Source organism: Heteronotia binoei, chromosome 7, assembly GCF_032191835.1.
Source record: "Heteronotia binoei isolate CCM8104 ecotype False Entrance Well chromosome 7, APGP_CSIRO_Hbin_v1, whole genome shotgun sequence".
NCBI classification, from domain to species: Eukaryota; Metazoa; Chordata; class Lepidosauria; order Squamata; family Gekkonidae; genus Heteronotia; species Heteronotia binoei.
In genome coordinates, this window is record NC_083229.1 from 63,719,973 (window position 1) to 63,747,377 (window position 27,405).

The 27,405-nt window shown below is 42.9% G+C and overlaps 1 protein-coding gene across 1 annotated transcript in view; it reads left to right on the forward strand.

The window, feature by feature from the left end:
- Positions 1-27,405, forward strand: part of LOC132575197 (ras-related protein Rab-2A) — a 70,964-nt gene that overhangs the window by 23,809 nt on the left and 19,750 nt on the right. Inside the window, exons 4-6 of the mRNA XM_060243749.1 lie at positions 15,609-15,691; positions 16,506-16,598; positions 23,651-23,762. Coding sequence (XP_060099732.1) covers positions 15,609-15,691; positions 16,506-16,598; positions 23,651-23,762 — 288 coding nt within the window. The remainder of the gene's footprint in view (positions 1-15,608; positions 15,692-16,505; positions 16,599-23,650; positions 23,763-27,405) is intronic.

A 27,405-nucleotide genomic window follows, 5' to 3' on the forward strand; every position in this document is an offset into this window, starting at 1 on the left:
CAGTTGCTTCTACGGCTTTAGAGCCTTCCAAACTTATCCAGCTCCCAGGGCCAGAACAGATCAGGAAGACCCCAGAAGTGGAGACCCTCGATGACTCAGAAGCAGAGCAATCTGTGTCCTCTCACTCTTCAGCTTCCGGGCTCCACTCTCCAGACTCGGACATAGCCAAACCGGCAGACCTCTCTCCATCTGAAGGGCCTAAGTCATATTTAGACCTACTATCTAATATGGCTAACTCCCTCAATGTAAAGCTGACAACAGATGTTCCAAGAGTCTCCGACATGGTCTATGACCTAGTGCTTGCAGACCTCCCTGCCGGCTCTTCATTTCCCATGCTCCCAGTCCATCTGGAGACATTGAAGGAAGCCTGGCACAAACCAGCCTCTGTACCACCAACGTCTAAGAGGGCTGAAGCACTTTACAAAGTACATGCTCCAGAGTCGAAGTTCCTTTTCAACCACCCGGCTCCTAACTTGATGATAGTACATTCTTCATCGAAATCCAAACAGACCAGACATCCTGTTCCTCCCGAAAGAGAGGGCAAGAAACTTGACATCATCGGGAGAAAAATCTACTCCCTCACCACTGCCACTACCAAGATCCATAATTATATGGCATACTTCTCTGCGTATGCTTACAATCTTACCACCCAACTGAGCTCCTTGGTCACAGCCCTTCCTGAGGCTACTCAAAAGCAAGCCACTCACGCGCTGCAAGAACTTTCTAGAGTCAGCAAGCAGCAGATAAACACCGCTCGCCATGCAGCCCAATGCTCCTCCAGGATCCTAGCCTCAGCTATCGCCCTGCGCAGACACGCCTGGCTCAGGTCTTCTTCCCTGCAGCCAGACATCAAATTTAAAATTGAGGATTTGCCGTTTGACAGACAAGGCCTATTTAATGCCACGACAGATGATATCCTCACCAACGTTGATGACAGCAGGAAAAGGGCCGAAAGACTAGGAGTCACTCAGCCTCAGTCAGCCATAAAACAAAGATCCTGGAAGCCTAACTATTTCAAACGCTCCAGATCTCCTCGTCAAACCGAACCTTGGAGACGTAAGCCTCCTCAAACTAAACAGCCTTTCCAACAGAGGGCACGCCCTCAAACCACAAAGAAGACAACACCGACCAACAAACAGTCTCTTTGACTCCCCTGCTCCACTCCCACTACAACACCGCCCGGACATCAGACTGCAGCCGTTCTACCACAACTGGGAAGCCATAACCTCGGACTCTTGGGTACTGTCAATCATTCAAAACGGATACTCCATAGAGTTCATTTCGACTCCAAAACACCACAGGTTCATATCTACCTCTCCGTCCCCCCATCTGCTCCTAGAAGTAGCAACCTTGCTGGACAAGGGAGCTATAGAACCAGTCCCTCCTCAATATCACCACACCGGATTCTACTCCCGCTACCTCCTGGTGCCGAAGAGAGACGGCGGCCTACGCCCCATATTAGATCTCAGAAAGCTCAACCTCCATATCCATCACAAAAAATTTCGGATGGTTACACTCCAATCCATTCTTCCACTCATCCCAAAACAAGCATGGATGGCATCAATAGATCTCCCAAGATGCCTACTTTCACCTCACCATCAACCACCATCACAGGAGGTTCCTCAGATTTGCCATAGGGAATCAACACTATCAATTCCGCGCCCTTCCCTTTGGTCTCTCAACAGCTCCGAGAGTATTTACGAAGTGCATAGCGGTGGTAGTAGCAATTCTGAGACAGCAACGCATCTCCATCTACCCGTACATAGACGACTGGCTAGTCGTCTCCCAATCCAAGGAACAGCTCCAGTCCGATGTCTCCGCGACCCTTTCCCTCTTGACCACCCTGGGCCTCCAGGTCAACACCACAAAATCCAATCTGATCCCTACTCCATCCATACAGTTTATAGGGGCACATCTCTCAACTGTGACATGCAAAGCATACCTGCCTGCAGACAGGGTACAGCACATCAAATCTCTGGCCAAAGAAATCATTGTACATCGCTCTCAGACAGCTTTCACCTTTCAAAGGATGTTGGGACTGATGGCTGCTACCACTTCCATCCTCCTATTTGCCAAACTTCACATGCGTCCTCTTCAGTTGTGGTTCGTGAGGACATTTCATCCACAACGTCAACATCAACTCACTGTACTCACCATTCCAGCTCACATCATTCCTTCCCTGAAATGGTGGACTTTAGACCATCACCTCCTCAAGGGAATGGCTTTCACTCAGACCCCTCCCTCGGTGATTGTCACTACAGATGCTTCCAAGTGGGGATGGGGAGCCCACTTAGGAAAGCTCACTGTACAGGGCCAGTGGACAGAATACGAAAGATCTCTCCACATAAATTGCCTGGAACTGCTGGCAGTCCACAGGGCACTCCGATCTTTCCTTCCATCGCTTCACAACAGACATGTCCAAGTCACATCAGACAACATAGCCACTGTCTTCTACATAAATCGACAGGGAGGCACGGCCTCCACCAGATTGTGCAAGTGAGCCTTAACCCTATGGCACTGGAGCATTGCCCATGGCATTTTCCTATCTGCAGTGAATCTACCCGGAGTTCAGAACATTCAAGCGGATCCTCTGAGTCGACAATCCATCAACGACCACGAGTGGTCCATCAACAGTCATTATCTTCTCCCTCTGTTTCAGAGGTTCGGTTCCCCAGAGGTAGATGCATTTGCAACACCAGACAATGCGCAATGTCCCCGCTTCTACACGCACGGCCAGTCGTCTCCACTATCGGCAGGGGATGCCTTCTTACAATCTTGGAGCGGTCCAATGCATTACATGTTTCCTCCAATACCACTCATCACGAGGGTACTGCAGAAAATTATGTCGGACAATGCCAACTGCATCCTAGTGACCCCATGGTGGCCCCGCCAACCATGGTTCACCACCCTCCTTCTACTGTCACACGGTGTATTTCACCGATTCCCTCAAGCCCAGGACCTACTCTCTCAACAGAACGGCAAGGTTCTTCATCACAACCCTGCTCTCCTCTGCCTTACAGCATGGAGGATCAATTCATAACCTTCACTCCGGAGGTCCGACACATCTTGCTCAATGCCAGGAAACCTGCCACTAGGAAATTATATGCCTTCAAATGGAAACGCTTCTCCGAATACACTAATCTACACAAATTTCGACCTGAATCAGCCAATATCAATCAAATTTTGACCTACACTCTAACTCTCTCCAATGCTGGTCTGTCCTACTCTTCTCTGAAAGTTCATCTAGCAGCTATTTCCGCTTTCCACCCACACATTGAGGGTTCCACTGTATTCTCACACTCTGCCACCAAGGCCTTCCAGAAGGGGATCCTTCACCTCCACCCTCCAATCCGCAAAATACAACCTGCTTGGGCCTGTCTCTGGTCCTCAGTCAGTTAATGAAGTCACCCTTCGAACCCATGGCTTCTATTCCTTTACATCTCCTAACCTGGAAAACAGCCTTGCTAGTAGCCCTTACTACCGGCAGATGAGCCAGCGACATCTGCGCTTTCAGAGCAGATCCTCCGTACACAGTTTTCCACCACAACAAGGTAGTGCTACGCCCTGACCCCGCATTCCTACCTAAGGTGGTGTCACCTTTCCATCTAGGAAAACCTTCTGTCTTGCCTGCGTTTTTTCAACACCCTACAGATATGGGTCAACGCACCTTACATAACTTAGATGTACGAAGAGCTCTAGCTTTCTACATCAAACGAACTAAGCACTTCCGTAAGGACAATAGACTTTTTGTGTCTTATGCTACCCACAATCAAGGTGCTAGAATCTCTACCCAGAGATTCTCAAAGTGGATTGTTACCACTATTGAACTATGTTATGAACTGGCAAAGCAGCCCATACCTGAGCACTTGCGACTTCATTCTACGAGAGCCGTCGCAACCTCAACAGCCTTTTGCAAGGGCATTCCGATGGAGGACATCTGCGCTGCTGCGGTTTGGTCGTCCCCATCTACGTTTGCCTCGCACTACGCTCTGGATGTCCGTGCCCGGCATGATACCTCCTTTGGGCAGGCTGTGCTGAGATCGATCTTCGACTGATGCCTTCCGATACCTATTTGTGAGTACAAATTTATTCTCTTTAATAACCTACAGTGCTTCTGTTACAGATCCAGCACCCGCCTCCTGACAAATAGCTTGCTAGTCACCCATATGTGGGACTGCACAGAGACCACGAAGAAGATGGACAGGTTTCTTACCTGTAACTGATGATCTTCGAGTGGTCATCTGTGCAGTCACACATACCCACCCAGCCTTCCCCGCTGCTGGACTACCATATCAATGCATTTACTACACCTCTACGGCGGCGGGAAGAAACTGAGTGGGTTGGGCGCCTCCCCCTCGTCTGGGCATGCGCGGACGCTGCCCCCTCCCCGGGACAAGGGGAAAGGCGCGCCAAAATTAACGCTTAAGGATTGCTTTGAATTCTCCGAGATGGGCCTGATCCTGGCGGATAAACCCATATGTGTGACTGCACAGATGACCACTCGAAGATCGTCAGTTACAGGTAAGAAACCTGTCCATATTGATAGAAAAATTGGCCAAAATAATCTTACAGAAACCTCTGGCAGAGCATGACATTGTGAATGGATTTAACAGAATTCATTTGCCAAAAATTTTAAACATTGCATGAATATACAGTCTCATGCTACATAATTAAAAACTAATCCATATTTCAAGATGAATAACTTTTGGACTATTATGTATCTTTAGATAAATTTTTCCTCAAAAAGCATGCTATTAAAAATATGATTTAAATTTTTAAAACCCATTGATTTTTATCCACCCTGGAACTTTCCCACTGATAGTCTTGTAAAAATGTTGATCAGTCTTTGGAAAAGGGAAAACTGCCTGCTGATTGACATTAGTCTGAGATACCCTGTTCCACTTATTAGTACCGGATCAGCTCCCTGGTGTTCTGAAGGGGGGAGGGGGAGAATGAAGTGACAAGAGCAGTGATTAGATCAAAGTTATGGAAAGCTGAATAAATACAATTGGACCTGAGCTAGAGTGTGTTTTAGAGAGCCTGTGCTGTGTGGATGATGGCACTGAGATACAAAACTATCTATTTGGGCTGTTAGAAGTATTAGGCTTACACCAGTCCAGCCTAGAGTGGATGACAAGTGATTCTTCTGGGCCGCTGTGATTAATCTGCAAGGCATTTTGCAGATAACATTGCTTATATCCATTCCAATTCGGATACCATGTTGTCTTCTTGGTTTTAATTGGATTTCTGTCAAATGAGAATCAGAATTCCATCTAAGCTGAATTAGGTGCACTGGATGCACTGATTTTCTACCCCAATGCACTGATTTCCCTTTCATCGCTAACAAGTTTTATTAAATTTAACAGGGGAAATTGGGGGAAGGATCAGGGTTAGGATACAGAAAATAAAAGAATAGATTACAGTTATTACTACACGAGAAAAACAAAAGAAAAAATATAATTCATTATACCTGCAAGTACTCAAAATTAATACATAGATATTACCTTTAAAGATACCTTTATGGTATTTTGATATTACTGTAAAATCCTCCTGTTTTACCAACTATTTAGTGGCAGATTCCAGATTCTTATCTATCATATCTGTGATCATACAAAGCCAAATCTATGTATCTTTAATCTACATAAAGCAACAGAAGGAAGAAAAAAAAGAAGAGAAAGAAAGATTCAAATTCTGGTCTTCAGTACTAGCTTATTAACCAAGAGGTTTCAATATGTAGCAACAGCAGCTGCATCTCTATCTAATTTACAAAGGAATCTCAAGGCTAAACGAAAATAAAACAAGCTTCTCATTAACCATGAAAGGCTTTTGAGTTAGATGGGTACAGTTATGATACTCATGTCTTATTAGCAAATGTTGATAACTTTAGGCATCTGCTTGAACAGTAAGCTCTCTTTAATAAACAAAAAGGATGGGTTTTCAAAAAGAAATGAGAAAAAGTAATCAAAGGAGAAGAAGAAAAAAGAAAAACGCAAACCCATGGAATGCTGTTTTTACAGCAGCCCTCATCTCAGAAGGCGCTAGCCATTCCCAGTTGCTCCCACAACTTCACACTAAACAGAAAGAGGAACCTTGATCTATAGGGAAGATTCATTTCACTCCCATCAAATTGTACTCATTTACTTCCCTGAAAAGCAAAGAAAGAAGCTCTTAGTGGATTACGAACATAAGAACATAAGAGAAGCCGTGTTGGATCAGGCTAATTGCCCATCCAGTCCAACACTCTGTGTCACACAGTGGCCAAATTTTTTTTATATACCGTATTTTTCGCTCCATAAGATGCATCTGACCATAAGACGCACCCTTATGGTGCGCGGTGCGGGTGCATTGCATGTATGCTCCAGGCTGGGGAGTGGCGTTGTGTGCACTTTTGAAGGGAGGGGGGTGGGAAATGGAAGTGCTGGAGGAGGTGGAGGTGGGGCGGCGGCAGCTCTCCTCTCCGGCATCGATCGGTTCCAGCATTTGACTTTCAGCCATTACAAAACGGTGGGCAAATCACCGTAATTGTTCGCCAGGATATGAGGCATCAGCCTCAATTACTCTTCTCCAGAGGCCCCACATGTGCCCCACATGCTAATCCACCCCCCCTCCCCTCGCCCCCCGGCTGCTGTGGCTGCTGCTGGATGGGCGGGGGGGAGCGCGACCCAGGCATCTGCCTCCGCCGGGAGTGAAGGCCCAGCGCCACATTGGAGGGGAGGGCGGGGGCGGTCAACGGCAACCCCCAGAGGATCCCTGGGGCAGAGCCGTGACGATCCGTTTGGGTTGCCAAGGCGGCGGCTGGAGATCTCCCACTTTTGTACCCAATCTCCAAGCAACAAGATCTCTCTCTTGGTCGGTCTCTGTGAGTTCACACCCCATCAACGTATTTATAGATAGGATTTTTGGCCCCAATGTGCATTACTTTGCACATTTAGTGTCATTTGCAAACAGCCACTTCACTGCTTACTCCAACTCCAAATAATTAATGAACAAGTTAAAGAGCATGGGACCCAGTACTGAGCCCTGCGGCACCCCATTGCTTACCATCTTCCACTGCGAAAATTGCCCTTTTATACTCACTCTGTTTTCTAAAAATTAGCCAGTTTTTGATTCACAAGAGGACTTGTCCTTTTACTCCATGGCTCTCGAGCTTACTAAGGAGTCTTTGATGCGGAACTTTTATCAAAAGTTTTCTGGAAGTCAAGGTAAAGAACATCTATTGGGTCCCCTTTGTCCACATGTTTGTTCACCCCCTCAAAACAGGTTAGTGAGGCCAGATCTTCCCTTACAGAACCCATGTTGAGTCTTCCTCAATAACTTGTGTTCATCCACGTGCCTACTCATTCTGTCTTTGATAATGGTTTCTGCCAACCTTCCCAGTATTGAAGTCAGACTGACTGGCCTGTAATTTCCCGGATCTCCTCTGGAACCCTTTTTAAAGATAGGGTTGACATTTGCTACCTTCCAGTCCTTAGGAACGGAGGCAAATTTCAAGGAAAGATTACATATTTTTGTCAGGAGATCCACAAATTCACCTTTGAGTTCTTTCAGAACTCTTGGATGTATGCCATCTGGGCCTTGTGACATAAGTTTTTAATTTGTCTATCAGTTGTAGAACCTCCTGTCTTTGTCAACTCAATCTGTCTCAGATCCTTCAACACCCCTTCCATAGTTAGCGGTTCTGGAGTGGGCAAACAGTTCTTACCTTCCACAGTGAAGACAGAAGCAAAAAATGCATTCAGTTTCTCAGCCATTTCCCTATCCTCCTTCAGTAATCTTTTACCCCTTGGTCATCCAAGGGCTGCACTGCCTCCCTGGCTGGTTTCTTGTTTCTAATATATTTGAAGAAATTTTTGTTTGTTTTTGTGTTTTTTGCAATATGTTCCTCATAGTCCCTTTTTGCCTGCCTGATCACAGTCTTGCATTTGATTTGCCACATCCTGTGTTCCCTTTTATTAGCCTCGCTTGGACTAGCTTTCCACCACTTAAAGGAATCCTTCTTACCTTTTACAGCTTCCATTACTTTGTTAACCATGCAGGCTTTTTCTTATACCTATTTGTGTCTTTCCTAACTTGTGGTATATATTTTATCTGAGCTTCTAGGAATGTAGTTTTAAATAGCCTGCAAGCTTCCCCAAGGGTTTTGACTCTATTTACTTTTCCTTTCAGTTTTCTCTTCACATGCCTCCTCATCTCAGAGAATTTACCTCTTTTAAAGTTAAACGTGGTTGTGCTGGTCTTTTGGGGGCAACTCCCTATTTATACAAATGGTGAAATCAGTAACGTTATGGTCACTGCTGCCAAGCAGTGCAATCACTTTTACTCACTTTCTGTTTAGTTGTGTGAGAATGGGGGAGAGGCCAGGGAACTGCTTTCCTTCTCACTCCAGGATGCTACCCTTACAGCCTGACTTTTTCCTGTCTGCCTTCCTTCCTTCCTCCCTCCCTCTCTCTCCCCCTCCCAGAACAAAACAGAAAGGGGGGAGAATAGAAGTCTGATATGACTGAATAGGCGTTTGAGAGCGCAGAACCCAGATCTACAGGGTGAAATTAAAAGAGAAAAGTCCATCTGTATGAGAATGATATAACAGTAAGATCATAGTAAATATTTTTAAAATCAAAAACTTTCAAAAAAGTGGAGGGGAACCTCCCCTTTTTTGTAAAAACATTACAAAACACAGGAACAATATTACAACCCCCCCCTCCAAAAATCCAAAAACAATTTGAATCATATTATTGACAGAAGGCTTGATATTTAGCACAGTCCCTGCACAGGGATCATAGCCTATATGTTCTGTCAAACCACATTCACTTTTTCCTTAGGTAGAGAATGTACTCAAAATAGTTACATCATAATTTTAATGGTTTTTTTTCTTTCTCTCTGTCTCCCCCTTTCTCTCTTTCTCCCTTTCTCTTTCTACCTTCTCTCCCTCTCTCTTCCTCTCCCTCTCTTTTCCTTCCTTCCTTCCTTCCTTCCTTCCTTCCTTCCTTCCTTCCTTCCTTCCTTCCTTCCTTCCTTCCTTCCTTCCTTCCTTCCTTCCTTCCTTCCTTCCTTCCTTCCTGTTACTATTTCTAGAAAGGAAAGATGTTTGCCAAATTTCTTCTTGAAATGCATTTTTTGTTGGAAGGCTTAGAGTTTGTGTTTCAAGGGTTCTGCAGGAAGGTCTGTGCTGCATGTGCCAAAGTATCCAAGTGTAGGGATGCCACATATAGTTTACAGAGTATGAATAAATAAGAAGATTGTGGAGTAACGTTCAGCTTGTAATTAAATTGGGCAAAGCCTGGTTAAAATTTTCTTCAATTTTTTATGCAAGTTAACTATATTGTCAGTGTACTTAGAGGGGTAGTGTTCCCATACTGAAGACTTAGAACAAATTGGATAAAAGAACGATGACTTACTAAATGAAATAGTGGTAGGAACGTGCATGTTTTAACAGGGTAGTGTCAGCTAAAGCCATCAGTGGTAAGTTCCATATATGATTTGCAATACAAATAGTAGTTTATATTTCATGTTTGTATGTTTTGTATGTTTTTGTGACCTGAAAATTTAAAAATATAAAAAAAAGTAGGCCCGCTCTCAACTTCAAGGCTAATTGATCTTTTGGCTCACAAGATAAAATTTCTTGTTTCATGACAACATGGCTTAGAGGGAACATTGATGAGAATGTGGGAAGTATCCTTGATGAGGCGAGGCCTATCACTTCTGTACTCAATCCTTGTCCTCCCTAGTCAAGTGGAATTGTCAGAAAGGGGACTGGGTAGTTGGTGAGTGAAGTTATAAGTATTTCTTTGCAGCAAGGATGAGTTTTCCAAGCAGAATAAAAGAAACTATTGTGAAACCATTTCAAAGGAGGCTGTTTGTTTGTTTGTTTCTAACTGTAATTATAGTAAAAGCTTTGTTATCTGGCACAGTTATCCAGAATGCTCAGTTAACTGGAGGAGACAGACTCCTCCCCCTCAGCCAATATACCTGTGTCTTGGGGCATGGGTACACCTCAGTCCCCACATGCTTATCCTGGGGTTGGGGGACCCTCAGGAATAGCATTTGGAGATGGAGTTTGAGTTCTGGAGCTGGGGAGGGAATACTTGAAAATCACCTGCTCCCCATAACTGGAAATTTTATCTAACCCAGATATACCAGTGAAGCGCTCTCATACAGAACCTGATAGATTATTTCACCTTGAAACCTGGAGCTCCAGCGTTGTTCTCTCAGCCATTTGCTCTTTCTCAGTTTAGAGATTTGTAACTAGGAATAAGGCTTGTTGTGAAGAAAAATATGAGCTCTTGAAAGAGTGCCCCCCACCCTTGTTGTCTTCCTACCCACCCAAGTGAAGGCATTTATCCCCCCCCCCACCTCAAGGAGAGCTGATCTCTGCCGTCTGGAGAGCAGTTTTAATTCTGAGTGGTCTTCAACCCTTGCCTGGAGGTTGGCAACAGTATGGCATTATACCTGTCTGAGGTCCCACCCCTCCTCAAACCCACCCTCTCCAGGCTCCACCCCTTAAATCTCCAGGAATTTCCTAACTGGATATCTCTTTCCCTTTATCTGCCCCTCCGACTTCGGCTTTCCATCACCTTTCCCTTCCCTGCAGCCTCTACCTAGGATAAGGACAGTCTTTCTCTACAGGGGGGGAGACCAAAGCAGCTTACATTGTTCTTCTCCCCCCCCCCTTTGATCTTCACAATAACCCTGTGTGTTAGGTTAGGCTGTTATTCTGTGACTGGTGTGAAATCACCCAGTCACCTTCCACAGCGGGGTGGAAGCCCCAACTCCTATGCTCCACTCTGAAGCCCTAGTTCATATGCTTTCATCAAATTCCACCACAAGATCTCCAGAATTTCCTACCAACCTGGAACTGGCAGCCCTAGTCAGGACTTTCTTCAATGAGCTATCCCTCAGAGGCCTTTAGTGTTACTTTTCAGACCACGCTCGCTCTCCTTCTGATAACGTTGTTGGTCTTAAGCACAGGACATCAGTCTCTCTTTTTCTCTGTCTTGCTTTCCCTTCCTTCCTCCCTCCCTCCCTGTATCTGGTCTGCTGCCATAGGATACCAATCCCCCCTTCCCCCGTCTCTGGCTATTTCCCTTCCTGAGGAGGAGAGGGAGGAGCTCTCAGCCAATTGAGGGAAGGCTTTCTTTGGCTCTTTCCCTCTTCCTTTTTTTTTAGACCTACCTGAGGGACTGTCTCTCCCCGTACGAGCCCCAGAGAGCACTGAGGTCGATAGGAAAACACAGATTGACTACCCCTGGGCCAAAAGAAATTAAACTTCAGAATACCCGCACACGGGCCTTTTCTTCCGTGGCCCCGTATCTTTGGAATCAGCTCCCAGAGGAGATGCGGGCCCTGCGGAACCTTGATCAGTTCCGCAGGGCCTGCAAGACCGCCCTCTTTAAACTGGCATTCATGAACAGCTGAACTAAAGTGCATAATAAGAAATATTCGCCGTCAATACCAATTGTTAGACTTAGCGTAATGTTATTAAATTAGTAATTGTTTTAACTGATGTATTAAGTGGTTTTAAATGTAATGTTTTATTAATGTACTGTTATCCCTTTGTTGTTAGCCGCCCTGAGCCTGCTTTGGCGGGGGAGGGCGGGATATAAATAAAATTTTACTTACTTACTTTACTTACTTAGAATATAATTCTTTTATTACATTTCAGTATAAGGGGAAAGGGTGGATGCGGGGATAGAGAAGGAAAAAAAGGAAAGAGTTGGGGGAAGAACAAAAGAGAAAAAAGAAAAGAGAAAGAAAAGCAGTAAATATAGCTGTTACATTTCTACCTTCCAAACCTGATACTAAATTCTTTCTACCTGCAAGCCTTAAATTTTAACCCAATACAACCATTACATTATACAGTCTTATTATTTTATTATATATATTTTTACTATTCTATTGCTTATAATATAAATCTAAGCTATTCATCTTTAATACAAACAAACGAGAAAAGCAAAGGGACCAACCACAAAATAAAGCCCACTGATTAATTTTAACCATGTTAGGGATAAGCACTAACTTTAACAATACTGACAATCGTCATAAGCAGAGAAGTTGAATATAATTTCTTTATCCTTAATACTACTTTAATTGCTTCCAACAGTGGAAAAAATGAAAAAAAAATAACAAAAGACCAAAATAAAACCTAGCAGTACTTTATCTATTTCAATATCAACAGGTTCTATTGCTAAAAAAAGGGGGGAGGGGGAGAACCAGGAGCAAATCTTTAAAATTTTCAAATACCTGTGTTGTCTACCTTACTAGAAATTGGCCCAAATTAATTGTTTAAGATGAATGTTTAAGATTCATTAAACTTTCTGGAGACTATATCTCCTATTTTCATATTACTCTAAGAAGCACTAGTTTAATAAACAGTGACAGCCTCATTTCCCATACTTATTATTTTATCTAAGTTAAGAAATCATACAGTCTCTATAACCCACTCTTGTATATTGCTCTATTTAACTTTATTAAAAGAAAAGTAGGATCCCTAGATGAAAACAGCCCCCTCTCTCACACTTATTTATTTTTGCCTATGGAAAAAATCATACTCCTCCATAACCCACTCTATTAAATTGCTCTATTTAGCTTTTATACAATCCATAGATAAAAATAACATACAGAAGAGAAGCATTCAGATTTTAAAAGTCGTTTGCCATTTCAAAGCCACATGCCTCTAGAAGTCTCGTTTGTTATTGCAAAGCCGTTTCAAGGCTGCATGCCAGTTTTCTTTTATTAATTCCATGTTGATCAATTAGGAGAAAGAGCAAGAGTTTATAATCTCTTCTTTTTGAAAGCTTTCCAAGCCTTGATCTTCTTGAAGTAATCTGCCTTTTTTCCCTTTGGCACATAGATCCATTTTACTGAAAGCGATGAGATCTCCACGCCGTCACTTCCTGCTGTAAAAACTTTAATCGGGCTTGATTTCCACCTCCTTTTTGTAACTGTGCACGATGTCTCCATTTTGATTTCTTTCAACCCCTTTCCAATCGGATCATTATCCACCTCTCTCATTTCTGTAGACACCACTGGGATCCCTTCACCACTCCACACTTGTAAATTTTAAAATAAAGGTTTCCACTTTGTCTTGTATCGACTCTGTCAGCAGACCGATTTCCTGCTTTGAGGATTTGGCACCATATTATCTTTTTTTATCAAACACTTCAGGTTGATTCGCCATCTTCCCCACAGTATAACTCAGTCTGATAATCAAAGTTAAAAAGCCATTTAAAATCCCAGATAGTCTCTCTTTCTAAATCTCCTTCAGCCTTGTGCTTTTCTCTTACAGTCTGGTTGTAATCATTTCAGTCCCAATCAGGTATCAAAAGCATTTCTCTTAAAAATGTATTCGACTTTTATTCAGATCCGTATTGAAATAAAATAATGCTCTCATTATAGTTTGTTTAGTTGTAAATCAAATCCATTCAAATATCCATGTTCAGTCCAATTTAAATTATTGAGAGTTCTTAAGTTTGTTCTTTGTCTTTTTGAAGCCTCCCTTGAGAGAAGAAAGGGGGGAATATCCTCCTCTTCCCCCCTTTTTTTAACAGTCCCAATTGGTGTTATAACAAAAGATCCATTAATCAGTAGTAGTAAAAAAAAGAAAGACTTACTTGCATGATAGCATTTCAATGATTATGGTAGAAATATGAAGTGATAGAAGCTTATTAGAAGAAGAAAGCAGTCGGGCATTCATCTCTTACTGCCATCATAGTGCCTACGATGGTGGAACATCAGGGCAGACAGGAGAACAGCCGCCGCTGTTTCCCTGGCTCCTGTAGAGCCTCTTGCTGTCAGAAGACCCCACCAGGGTCTCCCTCGAAATGCCACAGGTGTGGCACCCCTCCTACCGCCTGGTTTGGGGGGCCGCCAAAAGCGAGCTCCGTGAACCCCATCAAGCTCAAGATGCCAGAATACGGAAGTGACTCTTTCCCTCTTCTTCCCTCCCTCAGCCAATTGAGGGAAGAGTTTCTTTCCCTCCTCTGTGAAGCAGTGACTCAGTCCTTGTCTGTCCTGGGACTGGAGGGAGGGGGTTGCTCTCCATTGAGATTGAGTGATAGGCCACTCAGTCAATGGGAAATTACGTGAACTTGTGACTGGTCTGTCTGGATAATTATATTATAGGTGAAAACCCCTTCTTTCCTGTTTCTTCTCATACTGCCTTCTCTCACACCACTTAGCTAGGTCTCTTTAGCCTCTCTCTTGGACCGTGATATGTATGTATTACAGATAAACATCCTATGTTATGAATGAAATGGGAGGGCAAAGTCATATCTGCAATCACGCATATATAAGCATTTCAAAATGTGAATGTAGATTAAGCATCTTTTCATGTAATAGACTGTATTTTTTCTGTCTAGCATTATTAATTACTAAATAACCAGGGCTTGTATCCAATGAAGTATTACAAAGGCACACAGAATTTCTGGCCTTCCTGCAGTTCACTGGAATAGATCATCCTTGAAGTACTGAGAACTATGTGGAATAGCATTTATGTTAGGGGTGCAGTAAAGAGAGGAATGGGGGTGCTTGTCTTTCAGAGCTGGGCTGCCCCAGCAGATTTCTGTTGTGACAACAGAAATTATCTTCAAAGGAGTCAGAAGGGGCTGCAGGCCTGAAGAGGAACAATGGAAAATTGCATAGTTTCTTTGCATGTAACCACTGGACACAAGTACATATGGTTTATTTGTAGCAAAACATAGCTGTGCAACATTTGACATTTACTCCAAATCATGATTAGGTGAAGCTTTTAAAATATACTAAATTTATAACCCTCCCAAAAGTTTAATAGATAGGGAAAAGTGCCTAATAGGAAAAAGTGTTTGAACAGTAGGGCATCTACTTGAAAATAGATGTAATTGTAAACTTAGAATATTCTAGTAATGGAAAAAGTGCCTGTTTCTTCATATGATCTCTGCTGTTTTTCACTTGCAGCAATGAAGATGCCTTTTTACTTCCTTTTGACAAGCATTCTGACAGATATGCAGGAAATTGATTAAGTGTAGAACAGAATGATATAAAATCAAATTCAAAACCCTTTTCTGTTTTTCATAATAAAATGACTGTGCAAAGTATTTCATCTGAAGACTGTTGAAAGCTGGCTGCAGTTTATGATATAAGGGATAAAATCTGCATCCTTGGCCTTCCTGCAACCTTTACACCAGCAGATGGTGGGCGTAAAGATGTCATTCATCATTTATTTACAATGGGCTTTATTTATTCTAGTGTCAACAGCTGCCCCAGGGAGGGAGTTATTGAATTCAAATGTGAAGCACTGGGTTATTTGGTTCCTTTCAAATTTGTCTTCAGAGCTTAGTTGCTAGGAGTCCATTCTGTGCTCTAATAATGATTCATGTATTGTGAAGCCATTCAGTAAATTGGGTTGTCAGGGATTGCCAAAAAAGGTTTAGAGGTCTTGTTCTTGATATTTTCTCCTAATGGTTCTATGCTGCAGACTTCTAAAATGTGGCTTCTCTTTTACAGAAATAGTGAGGTTTTGTCCTTTTTTCTCAATTCCTATACAATAAATTTCTTAGTATAAGTAGCAAGACTGTTGCTTTATTTGCATGAAAACACAAAGACCAAATGAGTTATGAAAATTTTGTTTTCAACAGGCTGGGCAAGAGTCTTTCCGCTCCATCACAAGGTCATACTACAGAGGCGCAGCAGGGGCTTTACTAGTGTATGATATTACAAGGTGAGAACCTTGCAGATGGTGCCCAAAATATTTTACATTCAAGTAAGGAATCTTTTTCTGTAGGAATATCTCTATATTGATAATAGCTGTCTGCAGCTAAAGCATAGGAACTTAAGCTGCTTTGGAGAAGGGGAGAGAACCCTAACACGGTTGTTGCTGGGCTGCTGATGCCCAAATCCTGGCTTGGCTTTAATGTGAAAGTTTTTTGGGGGAGGGCAAGGTCTGATATGGAAAGTTTGGATTGTAAATTTGAAACAGTTGAAGATTATTGATATAAAGTACATTAAATCATAATCAGTTACCTGGTAGAACATGAAGTAACTAGGACTGAATGAGTGCTGCAACATTTTTACATTTACAAGATAATTGTATTTGCTTTGGGTAGAGACCATAGAACTGTTGTGTGTATCAGTATTCTAGTATAGTAAGGGAGTATTAGTTTCAAGATCAGACTCTCCCAATAAATTGACATCAGGATTATAGGGTGCCGCCCATAGAGAGGGATGTTTAAACATTCATGCTCATCTGAACTCCCTTGAATAGTTGTAACAGGAATTTATTCTGTAGCTTTAAATATGCTGACTGCTTATTTTATGTTATATAATATGCTGATTCAGTTATAAACATTCTGAAAAATTAGGCCTTATTTTAATTGTTTTTACCTTGGAATGCTGACTTTTTATGAGAGCTATGTAATGCTTATATTTTTGTTTCTAGTTTGTGTGTTGTTTGGAGTTGTTAATTAGTTGGAATATAAAATAATACTCTTATCACTTCTTTATCTTCCCTAACTTACATTTTGACCCTTTTCCAGGCGGGACACTTTTAACCACTTGACGACATGGTTAGAAGATGCTCGTCAGCATTCCAATTCCAATATGGTCATTATGCTAATTGGAAATAAAAGGTAAAGCAGCACTCTCTTAAGAACTGTGTATCAACAGGTGAGGGGTATGGGTCTGCAGTCACATATTTACTAATACTGGTTTAATTGGATTACTCCCATATAAGAGTTAAATAAGAATTTTAGTACATGGTAGCCTTTGTTTGATACTTGGGTTGTTCTCCCCCTCAAAAAAATACTCAAACAAAGTACCAGGAGTATTTAATAGATATGTCTTTTCTACAGTATTAAAGGTATTTGAAAGGCTGTAGCACTGAAAGAAGGAAAAAGCAAAATTCCATTCTACTGTAGGCTCAAGATATCTTTTTGTCTGAACAGTATCTCAGCAGACAGTTATAATAATCACAATCTTATTTAAAGTTAATCCTTTTCAGACTGAACTTTATTCTTTTTTTAGCTGCTTTTGTGATTGCCACAAAGTAGGGGTGCCAGTTCCCACATGGGGGCAGGGGATCCCCTGATTTTTCAAGATCCCCCCAAAATGCCGGCAAGTTGAGGGGGAAGCCCCACCCCCAACAGTTATCTGCAGCCCCCACTTGAAAATAGTGAGTGACTTGTGCGTCTGCACTGCATGCTGCAAATTTGCAGCTTGTGGGGCAGGCAAGCGGGGTCCCTGCTCCTTCCAAGTGGTGGCCTCCAGCTCCTGCCACACAAGCAACAAATTCACAACTTGCAGGGCAGGAACTGGGTGCCTGCTGTTTCCGAGTGGGGGCTGTGCACACTTGCCCTGCAAGTGGCATATTTGCAGGTGTGCCTGGTGCCCACTGTTCCCCCAACCATTTAAAGGGAAGGTTTCCTTTAAATGGTTGGGGAAAAGTGATGTATGTGTGTGCTCGGGGCACTGAATCCCCAACACAATGGTATCACTCTGTGTGATATCATCATGTCAGGGACAGCCCCTTCCTCTCCTGGAACACCTCCCAAATCCCCCTCTGCCAGGGAGAAGATGGAACCTGGCAACCCAATAACAAAGATTCACACAGTGCCTTCAGTTTTCTTACTTAATGGTTAACTTTAAAAAAATTAATTGGTGGTATTGCTGGCCAGAAACAAATGCACAGTATCTAATTCAAGGCTTCTGATCCAATGTCACTTTTTTCAGGTGTGCAATCAACTTTTCAATAAATTGACTAACCATAGTGTTCCTCTTTATTGAGTTTAGACTGACTGGGTTTTTTTGTCTGTCAATTAGTTCGCTTTATTTGGGTATTGATGACAGTGTGGTAGGGATGTAAGATTTCTAGGTTAAGAGTGGGAAGAATTTAATCCAGAATAAAGATTAAAGTGTAATTGCTGATTCAGAAGTATTTAATTTGTTATCGATCACTATAATTTCTGTTGAAAAGAGTTTCCAGTGGGCTACTGATACAGAGAATTTCTGTGTGAGCCAGTCCACATGGTAAGCAGCTTATATGTATTGCTATCAGTATGGGAGCCCGCAGTCATGCCAAAGAGATTTTTGACTGCAACCCTGTGTCCTGCATAACTTATGTAGCTGACTGTGTTAAAATGTTTGAAGTGTTGTCTTAGGGGTGGCCAAACTTGCTTACCGTAAGACCTACATAGAAATAAACATCATATGTTTGAGAGCCACAAGACATGAACAAATATTACACGTCTTTATTAAAACTCTTTAATACTTACTTTGCACAGAAAGATAAAATACATATGTATGCACTTTACAATATAACCATACTAGGAGGAGACTTTTTAAAAAAAACAAAAGCTGGGACTAACCTAGGGAAAGGTTAGGGCAGGGGTGTCAAACATGCAGTCCGAGAGCCGGAGCAGGTGCCTGGAAGGCTCCTATCAGGCCTGGGAGCCACTCACTTGTCATCTGCTTCCTTCTCTCTCTCGCTTCTTTCTGCATCACAGCTTGCTTTGCCAGGCTTGCTCAATCTCATAGGAGCTACAGAGCAAAGCCTCTGTTTTCTCAATTGGTTGATCAGCACATGAAGCAGCTTATGTACAAAAAATCGCAATGCCCAGCTATTACATGTTTTCCCCTGGGTCTTAGGCTCAAAGCATTGACCATGAGAATTTTGTAATGAATGTCAATAAATCAAAAGTAGGGTTTGTAGAATCTTTTGGGATCAAGTGCCGTGTTCTACTGGAGAAAGTTTTCCTTCCAGACGTAGGTTTGCAGCTTAACAGATACACACTTGAACAACATCTGAAAAGCCTACTCAAGATTGCTACAGCACAAACATTATCTCCAGATTTTGATGTAATAATTCAGAGTAATAAGTGTCAGTTATCAGAAACTGTTAAATAAATAAAATATTGCAAGAGTGCTGATATTTTAAGCATGTTTTAAGGTGGTTTAAAAAAAAAAGCTGTGTTTACATATCCACTACCTGACATTACATTTTATGACACACATGGCCCAGCCCAATAAAGTCTTATTTATGTCAGATCCAGCCCTCATAACAAATGAGTTTGACACCCCTGAGATAGGGAATTATTTTTTGGCACAAGTGGGAGAAGGAAGCACACACGTACCATATAAATCACTGATCACTGTTTGCATCATTTGCATCTCTCTTTGCCTTGACACCAAGGTTAGTAAATATAGCCCCTACAAGAGCTATCGAACTAAGGGGGAACCCTGTGTCATTGTCTTTAACTCTGCCCCTTCTTCCAGTGGTTCCCTCAGCTCTTGAATTCTCTTTCCCCACTCTAGGTCCTTGGGCAGCCTCTGTGGGGGTGGTGAAGAGCTTGCAGGCCTGCCTATTTTCCCCTGCTTTCCACACAGTGAAAGTAGTTGCTTACCTACGAGTCAGTGCTCAGAGGCTGGCTGAGGCCTCAATGCTACGCATGCTTACTTGAGAGTAAGCCGGCATTATGTTCCTCCTTGACCTCTAGGAGCTGCACAATGTGTGTGAAAGCTGCATGTGGCTCCCAAGCCACAGTTTGGCCACCACTGTCTTAGTGATTAGACAATATGTTGACCTTGCTAAAAAGTTTTTTGCATTGGATCCTGCCAAAGATTTTCAAAATAAATTGTAAGTGGAAATGTTTGGTAGGATCTAGACCATTGACAGATACGATTTTTTTTTGGTAGTTACTTTCTATTAGGGATGGATGAACTGTTTTAAAAATGCTGTTTCTCAATATATGCTTTGATATGTAGACAGAACTGTCCCGTATCTGTAGTCTGGCTTGTATTGAGATAGAAGTTAAGAAAAATTTAGGTGTATATGTGTAAATCCCCACCCCCCAAAACAATCAAAAGTGTTGTCTGCACATGTGCAAACAATGTAAAAACGTCCCTGCTGTTTAACAGTGGTGTCAGCAATGCGGGGGCAGGGAAGAGTTGCTGTGGGCCAAGCTGCAGAGGCTGAGAACCTCATCGGACCTAGGAGTGCCTTCCCAAATGGGAAGGAACAGGAACTGGTGCTTTGTGCTTTGGCTCAGCACCACCTTCTCCCAGTGCATTGAGAGCAAAATACTCTGTTTACACTTGGAGAAGCACCCCCCCCCCCTTCAAGTGCAGAGCAGCAGGGTGTTACTTTACACTTGGGCTCAGCGCTGTCTCCATCCAGGGCAAACAGTACAAAGCACTTCCCCCAGCAGAGCATGGTGCTTCACACTTGGGCTTGGCTCTGCCTTCTCTCAATGCAAACAGTGTGAAATGTACTGTTTATGCTTGGAGGAGCATCCCCCCCAAATGCACTGTTTACAGTTGGAGGAGCATCTCCCCAAGCACAAAGCAGCAGAGGCTGCTGCTTTGCGCTTGGCACTGCCTTCTCCCAGTGCAAACAGCGGAAGACTGGGAAGCCCAAGTACAAAGCAGCGGTCTGTGTTGCTTAATGCTTGAAAGGGATGCTCCTGCAAGTCTAAACAGCACATTCCATGCTGTTTGTATTGAGAGGAGGTATAATGTTTACATTAGGAGAAGCATCTCTGTCCCCCAAATGGAGAAAAATGAGATAGAAGCAAAAAAAGTGAAAAAGGGGGTGGGGGAGAGGGAAAGAAGCAAATGCAGGGGAGTGGGATTCACTTTTCCTGCAGGTTTCTTGCATGTCCCCGCTTGTCCCACCATGCAAAGGTATAGGGCAGGGGTGTCGAACTCATTTGTTATGAGGGCTGGATCTGACATAAATGAGACCTTGTTGGGCCAGGCCATGTTAGGCTGGGCTGGGCCAAGTTGGGCTGGGCCATGTGTGTAGCTATTTAAGATTCTGTAGCAGAGCTATAAACTTTATAAAGAACACAGACACAGTTTTTTTCTTAAAAAAATCCCCTTAAAACATGCTTAAAACATTAGCAATTGTTGGTTTTAAAGGAGCTTTCTTGGTATTTCTTGCATGGGATCCAGGAACTGGGCAAAGGAAGCTCTGGCTCTTTCCTTTCTTCCCCAGGGGACTGATGGGGGAGGAGCATCAGCCAATAGAAGGAAGAGAGACTTGGCTTAGTAGCTTTGCTGTGTGATTGAGAGAGACTGGAAAAACAAGCTCTGGCTCCCCCCACTTCCTCCCCAAGGGAGAAGCCTCAGCCAATGGAGAAAATGGAGGTTTTGCTCTGTAGCTCCTGTGCAATTGAGCAAGCCTTGCAAAGCAAGCTGTGATGCAGAAGGAAGCAAGAGAAAGGGAGAAGGAAGTAGATGACAGCCAGTTGCTCAGGGGCCTGATAACTGCCTTCTGGGGCCTTATTCGGCCCCTGGGATGTATGGTGTAGGGCATTTTCCATTCCAGCAATTAAATTCCACATGAAGGAACGTGGAAGTGGACGTTTGTTAGCTTTTATTACACTCAGTCTAAAAGCTGAAGTCCAAGTGTTAGGGAATAGCTGTCCCACCTATGTTCACATGTTCCATCTATCATTTTTTCAGTGAATTTGGATTTGTTTATTTGAGTTTAGACCGCTCTCTCTTATATTTCATTAAATACATTTACAAACAGATTAAAACAGTTAAAACAATAAGTAAGTTCTATAGCTATTTCAGATGTTGCATAAAGGACAAATTTATGTCCTTCCCCCTTGGGGGAGAGAAGATATGGAGGAGGCCAGGCTCAGTGAAAAAGTGTTGCTGTCCTTAACCATAGTAGGATAATTAGAAGGATACAGTGTACAAAGTAATGTATGTAAAGAAGGAAACATTGTATAAAGTGTGCAAAATATTTTAAGTGTTTTGAAAATTGCAAGAATAAATATGCAAAAACATTTTGAAGTCCTTATTCTAAAGTTTATATATTATCAGAAACCATCAACAGTCTGTACTGAAATAACAGTCCAAATTCATATACAAATGAATAAATGAAAAAGAGTGTCAGTTTCATCTAAAAATTATCTCAAGAAATCCATTCAGAGGAAAAGTTCAAATGTTATTTTATCAGGATAATTATTTTCAGAAGAAGGATTCATACAAGGTTGCTGGGTACATAACACTCATTTTGAATATGTTCCTCAGCAAAATACAGAAGTAATGGTCAAAGTTTCTATTCTAGAAGCAACATAAACATCCTATTTAAAGGCAGATGACTTCCAAAAATGCCATTGAATGTTAGTTAAGCCAAGGTACCATTACACAGCTTCCAAAGAATTATTTTCCTTCAGTGGTACAGCCCCCTGAAGGATATCTGACTGACCTCAACCATAGGCCTGGAGAAACATCTCTGTCTTACAGGCCCTGCAGAAGTGCACTAGGTTTTTCAGGGCATTGATGTCATTAGGCAGAGTTCCACCAGGCCTGCGCTAGACCAAAAAGGCCTTGACTCTGGTTGAGGACAGTCAGATATCCTTTGAGCCAGGGATCACCAGGAGGTTCGTCCCCTACAGTGTAATGCTCTTCTGGGGGTATACCAGAATTCTACCATGATAAAAACAAAAGCCCTCTCTTTCTGAAAAGAACATTTATTTGCTTGCATTCATTCTATTATAGTCATCATTTGTTGTAAGCTTTAAGGATATAAAAATTGCACTAGTATGGGTAGTGGTAAACTTTATCTCTCCCAGTTTAAAACGTGAACAAACAAAAATAATCCATAAGTACTTGAAAATTATACTGTTGTGTGTAAGTATTGAGTTAGTTGTTACTGTAATGACAAGAGTTTCAACAACAGGAAAAAGAGGCAATGCTTAATTGCAACAGATGGATAGTGCAGTTTGGAAAATGTAGGTTTGCTTTATTGACTAAAATGTATTTGGTATGATGTATACATTCTTTTTAGTTGCTGTAATAATTAGGATAATGTGTGTGTTATGTGTTGTCAAGTCGCTTCTGACTTATGGAGATGCTTTGAATGAATGACCTCCAAAATAACCTTATCATTGACAGCCTTCTAAAGGTTTGTAAACTGAAGGCTTCCTTTACTGAGTCAGTACATCTCGAGTTGGATGATCTTCCTTTCCTACTGCCTTTTCCAGTGGCCTTTGTCTTTCCTCAATGTGACCAAAGTATGCTAGCCTCAGTATAGTCTTTTAAGCTTTTTGGGAATATTCAAGTTTGATTTGTTTCAGAACCCAATTGTCTTTTTTGCCAGTTCATGGGTTATGATAGTTCTGTGACTTTTAAGTGACAGCTAAGGGGAATGGAGGAGAAGACAGAAGCACAGTGTATAATCTCTGATGGGAAGCAGGATGTCAGATGCGCTTGCTGGTGTGCAGTGGGAATGTGGGAGAAGGTTATAGATGGATAATCCATGGCACATAGGGTTGGCAGAATATCCACATCATGCAGGTGGGCATGCTCCCTCTAGGCTGTGAGCAAAAATTCTACTTCATGAGCTACTGGAATTAAAGTTCTGAATGAGTGATTTAGCTACGGCATAAATTAGTTTACTCTGGAGCCATCCTTTGTGAGCTAAGACACAAATGTGTGAGCCAGAGGCTAAAAAACTGAGCTAGCTCACAGTAACTCAGCTTAGAGGAAACATTGCTTGAGAGAGGGTGGTGCATCCCACCTGTGTTACTTTTGCATCCCAGTGTTGGTATTTTAACTACTGGTTACTAGAGAACAGCTGGCCTAGGGCATAAGATCAAATTATCCAAAGAGGTTTAGCTAGGCAAGTGAACTTATTTTATAATGAATAACTCTTGTATGATTACTTTAGTGATTTAGAGTCCAGACGAGAAGTCAAAAAAGAAGAAGGTGAAGCATTTGCACAAGAGCATGGGCTTATCTTTATGGAGACATCTGCCAAAACTGCTTCTAATGTGGAAGAGGTAAATTCTTTCTCGATAATGTATGATAACTTGTTTATGGTTTTAATCATCCTTTATAATAAAAGCCTAAAAGTCCTCTGGTGAAGTGAAATCCAGGCCCCTCATTGGCTAAGCCTGCACTCCATGAGCCACTGGCACATCACATGTCTATCACCCCCTCTGGCGTCACATTGGCTCACTGTCCTGTCCCCTGCCCTGTGCCCTTCTCTGCCCACCACCAGCCCTGTCAGGCAAGAACACCATCAGATGGCCACTGACCTCTAACACAGACAGTTCTCTGCTGGGAGCTTACTGATTACAACTGCCTCTCCTCAGGGCCCTGATTCTTCGTTCTTATTTTTCTTTCTCTCACTCCTTTCTCCCCCTCTTTTTCTACCTTCCCCTTCTTTTTTTCTCTCATTCTTTCTCTGTTTCTCATCTTTCAGTCTTTTTATTTCATTATCTCTACCTTCCTCCCTTTAATCCATACAAACAGAAGCAGTTAACATCTCTTCAGCTGAGAAGGAGTGTTGTTCACAGCAGGGAGGAGCCACTTCAAGAGGGAGCAGAGCAAAAAGGAGGCTTGCAGTGGCTTTCCTCACAGTGTCAGCCATTTCCTCCCAGGGAACCACTGTTGCCAACGTCCAGGTGCTTGGCTCCCTCCCCCCCTGAAGAGAGAGTGTCTTTTTTCCATGTAGAGGCTGCCAGGTTGCCAACTCCAGGTCACCTCCCCTTGAGCTATGTTTGTGTGGGGGAATTAATGCTTTCACTTGGGTGGGTGGGAAGACAGCAAGGCACTCCAGAAACCATTGCCTGATCACAGCTCAGTCAGAATTTTCACCTCCCACTGGCTGACTCCCCTGCCTCCACCTACTCAGGCCCAAGAATGTTGAACAAACTGCCAAAAGCAGTCTTACCTCAGAGAGAGACACACATCCCACTCTTCTCAGTGTCCTCTCTGTCAACTGGCCTCAGAAAGGACTGCTGCTGTACTGTAGCCTTACAAAAAGTATCATGGCTGCCACCAGCAACAAACCTCTTCCATCCTGTCAACCGCCCACACAGACAGCCTACCAATATAAGCAGCCTCCAAAATAAGCCAGGAAACTTACTTCCTTTCTTTCCTGACTCTTTCCTCACTCCCTGACTCCCTCCTCCCCTCACCCTCATCCCACGATGGTTAGCTGAGAAGGAGATAGGGTTGCCAACTTCAGGTTGGGAAATTCCTGGAGATTTGAAGGGTGGAGCCTGGAGAGGATTGGGTGGGAGGAATGGTGGGATCTCAGACAAGGTCACCCTCCAAACCAGCCATTTCCTTCTGAGGAACCATTGTTGCCCATCTCCAGATGAGGGCTAGAGATCACTTAGAATGGCAGAGATCAGCTCCCCTTGAGGTGTGGTGGAGTAAATGCCTTCACTTGGGTGGGTGGGAAGACAGCAAGACTGGAGGGGCACTCGCTCAGAGGCCTTTAGTGATGCCTTTTCATGTTGGTGGGAAATTCTTGGCGATTTTGTGGTGGACTTTGAGGAGAGCATACAAGTTAGAGCTTCAGGGTATGGTCTGCCAGACCCAGGCTCTTGCTGTGGAAGCTGACTGGGTGATTTTGGACCAGTCACAGAATTCCAGCTTAACCTGCCTCACAGGGTGGTTGTTCAGATCAGAGGAGGGGAGAGGAGAATGATTTAAGCTGCCTTGGTCCCCCCCGCCCACACTGTGGAGAAAGACTGTCTTTTTCCTATATAAAAGCTGTAGGGAGGGGAGAGGTGATGGAAAGCTGAAGTCAGGGGGGCAGATAAAGGGAAAGATAGGGTTGCCAACTCCAGGTTAGGATTTAAGGGATGGGGCCTGGAGAGGGTGAGGTTTGAGGAGGTATGAGACCTCAGACAGGTACAATGCCATTTCTTCCTGGGGAACCACTGTTGCCAATCTCCAGGTGAGGGCTGGAGACCACTCAGAATTACAGCTGCTCTCCAAATGGCATCTGAGGGAGAGGCGTTTTCTCTCGGAGAACCACTGTTGCCAACCTCCAGGTGACAGCTGGAGAGCACCCAGAATTACAGCTGCTCTCCAGATGGTAGAGATCCACTCTTCTTGAGGTTTGGGGGGGAGTGAATGCCTTCACTTGGGTGGGTGGGAAGACAGCAAGGCTGGGTGGGGCACTCACCTGGTGCCTCCTCCTAGAGTCCGTTGTATTTTTCTTCACAATTGGCCTTACTCCTAGTAATATAACTTTGAGGTAATAAAGAGATCATAATATAATAACTTTGAATACAGAAGTTAGTACCTTGATCAATCAAACTGTGTGGTCTTAATGCCCTGTGTGTTAGTTTCACAGTGTTGTGGAGCAAATCCTGTATCTCTCACCTTTTGTGGTTTTTTTGTGTTAAGATTTTGGAAAAGAAATGTGCATTACCATTTTATAAAATTAATTACTGAGCATAAAAATTCAATTTCAGAACCTAGTTCACACGTTAAGAGGCCAGTAATCTGAAAGTATTCTAGAAAAGAAATACTCTGATGTATACAAGTTCATAAATGAGTGAAGTACAATCCTAATATTCTATTTTTAGATATCCTTCAGTGTATTTGACAGCTATAAGGTAGTGGGATTATAAATGGGTATTTAAGCAGGGTATTGAGAGAACTTTAGATGTTCAGGAACTCTTAGATCAGTTTTCCAAAGGAAATGGAAGAATTTTATATGATTAAATAATAAATGTGTATGATGGGTAATACCACTAAAGAATATGGCTACAGATTGGATTATGCTTCACAGAAAATACTAAATCAATAGTGTCAAACTTACTGGCTGGGTCCAATTCTGTACCCAGCATACAATAAGGGTCTGCATTCAGAACTTTACGTCAGACTTCTTCATGGTATATTTTGAATGTGACCTTGCCTTAAAAAGCATTTTACTTTTCTAAATGATAACTTATTTAATAAGAGTTTTTTAGTTTTGGGGGTTGGGAAAAAAAGTCCTGGCTGGTAGAGGTTTTAAAATTTCCCAGTTTTTTATAATAATAATAATAATAATAACTTTTAATTTCTATCCCGCCCTCCCCGCCAAAGCAGGCTCAGGGCGGCTTACAACATAAAATACATTATACATCAGATTACATAAATTGCAAATAAAATCCAAGTTAAGACAAATTACAAGTTAAAATTTACAAATTACAATGGTGCTAAAACATTCGATCTTCAATAATTCCATAAAATTCAGTAACCAAGAGCAATTTTTTAGAGGCAATTCCTAGTTTATCATTGGTTGAAGGCTAGTTTATAGAGGTGGGTCTTACAGGCCCTGCGGAACTGTTCCAAACTCCGCAGGGCCCGCACCTCTACCGGGAGTTGATTCCACAGCAGTGGAGCAGCAATAGAGAAGGCCCTATCTCGGGTGGCCTTCAATCTGGCCTCCCTTGGCCCAGGGACGGTCAGCTGTTTTTTTCCAGCCGACCGCAATGCTCTTTGGGGCTCATATGGGGAGAGACGGTCCTTCAGGTAGGCAGGTCCTCGGCCATATAGGGCTTTAAAGGTGATAACCAGCACCTTGTAATGAACTCGGTATCCCACTGGCAGCCAGTGCAGTTCGCGCAGCCCCGGCTGTATGTGCTCCCATCTTGGGAGTCCCAACAACAGCCTAGCCGCCGCGTTCTGCACCAG